This window comes from Clupea harengus, chromosome 26 (assembly GCF_900700415.2).
Source record: "Clupea harengus chromosome 26, Ch_v2.0.2, whole genome shotgun sequence".
NCBI classification, from domain to species: Eukaryota; Metazoa; Chordata; class Actinopteri; order Clupeiformes; family Clupeidae; genus Clupea; species Clupea harengus.
Window position 1 is genome coordinate 274,354 of NC_045177.1, and position 2,500 is coordinate 276,853.

The 2,500-nt window shown below is 63.8% G+C and overlaps 1 protein-coding gene across 1 annotated transcript in view; it reads left to right on the forward strand.

Moving 5' to 3' along the window:
- The window catches only part of fbxl18 (F-box and leucine-rich repeat protein 18), a 7,259-nt gene that overhangs the window by 2,130 nt on the left and 2,629 nt on the right, over positions 1-2,500 (forward strand). The window contains exons 2-3 of the mRNA XM_031564072.2: positions 1-439; positions 812-2,310. The exon at positions 1-439 is cut by the window's left edge and continues 257 nt beyond it. Coding sequence (XP_031419932.1) covers positions 1-439; positions 812-2,310 — 1,938 coding nt within the window. The remainder of the gene's footprint in view (positions 440-811; positions 2,311-2,500) is intronic.

Here is a 2,500-nt window from a genome sequence, read left to right on the forward strand (position 1 = left end):
CTCTGATGAGGGACGGGTTCAGGCGGTGGGTCTGCAGGACTGCTCTGATGAGGGACGAGTTCAGGCGGTGGGTCTGCAGGACTGCTCTGATGAGGGACGGGTTCAGGCGGTGGGTCTGCAGGACTGCTCTGATGAGGGACGGGTTCAGGCGGTGGGTCTGCAGGACTGCTCTGATGAGGGACGGGTTCAGGCGGTGGGTCTGCAGGACTGCTCTGATGAGGGACGGGTTCAGGCGGTGGGTCTGCAGGACTGCTCTGATGAGGGACGGGTTCAGGCGGTGGGTCTGCAGGACTGCTCTGATGAAGTCCTGTTGAACATCCTGCTGCATGTGCCGCCCCAGGACCTGATTTTGAATGTGGCTCGTGTGTGCAGGCGTCTGCACACGCTCAGTAGGGACAAGAGCCTCATCAGCCGCATCAGCCTCTCCGGGCAATACATGGTAAGATCTTTTAGTCTCTCGCTCCACCTCCCTCTCTCTCCCCCTCTCTCTCTCTCTCTCCATCTCTCTCTCACTCTCTCTCTCTCTCTCCATCCCTCTCTCTCTCATCTCTCACTCTCTCTATCTCTCTCTCTCTCCATCCCTCTCTCTCTCACTCTCTCCATCTCTCTCTCTGTCCATCCCTCTCTCTCTCTCTCTCTCCCCATCTCTCTCTCACTCTCCATCCCTCTCACACTCCCTCTCTCTCTCCATCCCTCTCTCACTCTCTCTCTCTCTCTCTCCATCTCTCTCTCTCTCTCTCTCTCTCTCTCTCTCTCTCACACTCTCACTCTCTCTCTCTCTCTCACTCTCTCTCTCTCTCTCTTCCTCTAGGTGAGTGACGAGTGTGTGCGGTCTGTCCTGCGTCGTGTGCGTTCTGAGGTGCTGTCTCTGGACTTGAGCGGCTGCTACTGGCTGTCGTCGGCGAGCGTGTGTGAGGCGTGGCGCTGCTCTCGTCTGCGGCGGCTGGACGTGTCGGGGTGTGTGTTGTCGGCGGGGCGTCTGTCTCGCCTGCTGGCGGGCGTGGGCGAGCTGCGGGAGCTGGCGCTGGACGTGGGCAGGGGCTCGGACCTGCAGAAGCTGTGCGCCGACGGCAGACGCACGCTCTCCGGGCTGCGGAGCCTCACGCAGACGCTGCTCCTCCCCTCCTACGGCGTGCTGCCCCTCTGCCCCGCCCTCACGCGCCTGGAGCTCCGCCTGGAGGTGGGAGGGGCCTGCTGCGAGGGGGTGGAGCTGGCCGTCAGCCAGAGCAGTGTCGCCCACTATGAGAACCTGAGCTGCCTCAGCGCCCGGTTGGCTCCCGGGGCCGCCAATCGCACGCTGCTGGCCCTGCTGCTGGCGCCTCTGAGCGTCCGGCCAATCACACGGCTGACGCGCCTGCTGCTCTCCGCCCCCGGGTCCGCCCCTCCACGCCCACCCGCCCTCATTGGCCTACTGGACAGCCTGGGGGAGGGGCTGACGCAGGGGAACGGACCAACCACAGCGCTGCAGCTGCCTGGCTCCTGGTTGGATGGGGCCGGGTTGGGGCGTGTCTTATCGCGGGGATGCCCGGCCTACATCAGCTTGGCTCGGGGAGGCCCCTCCCCCTGTCTCCCGGACTACGACCTCAGCCCCCTTCGGAGCCTAAACCTGAGTGGGTGTGGCCAGGACCTTGATTCTGATTGGCTGCGGGCGCTCTGCGAGTCCTGCCCAATGCTGCGGCACCTCAATCTCAGCGGGATGCACTATCACCATGGCAACAGGGGTGCTGCTATGGCAACGGCAGAGATGCACCCCTGCAGTCTTCTGGCCGAGCTCACGCACCTGCTGTCCCTCGCGCTGTCCGTCTGCACCGTTGCCGAGGGAGATGGAACCTCCGCGTCGCCGGCCGAGGCCAGCCCCCTGCAGGGGCTTCGGAAAGCTCGGCGCGTCGGCGCGGAAACCTACCGGCTCGGCACGGACGCCATAGGCTCATCGGCGGCGGACGGGACTAGTCTGCGCCGGCTCCTGATTGGCTGCTCCCGTCTGCAGGAGCTGGAGCTGGTGGGGGTGGAGTTCTGCTCGGCCACGCCCCGGTACGAGGCGCCCATCCGGAAGCAGGCGGCGGGGTGTGTGTGTGCCCGCGGCGTGGGCGAGCGGACGCTGGCGGCGCTGGCGCTGAGGCCCTCTCTCCGCGTGGTCGCGCTGGCAGCGTTGCCAGGGCTACAGACGGGCGCCAGTCTGTGCCAACTCACCCAGCACTGTGCCAACCTCGCCTCGCTCTCCATCGCCAACCTGGGCAACACACACACCGTGTGCTACACACACACACTTCTACAGGCTCTACCGCACTGCCAACGTCTACGAGACCTACGGTACACACACACACACACACACACACACACACACACACACACACCGTCTGCTACACACACACACTTCTACAGGCTCTACCGCACTGCCAACGTCTACGAGACCTATGGTACACACACACACACACACACACACACACACACACACACACACACACACACACACCGTCTGCTACACACACACAATTCTACA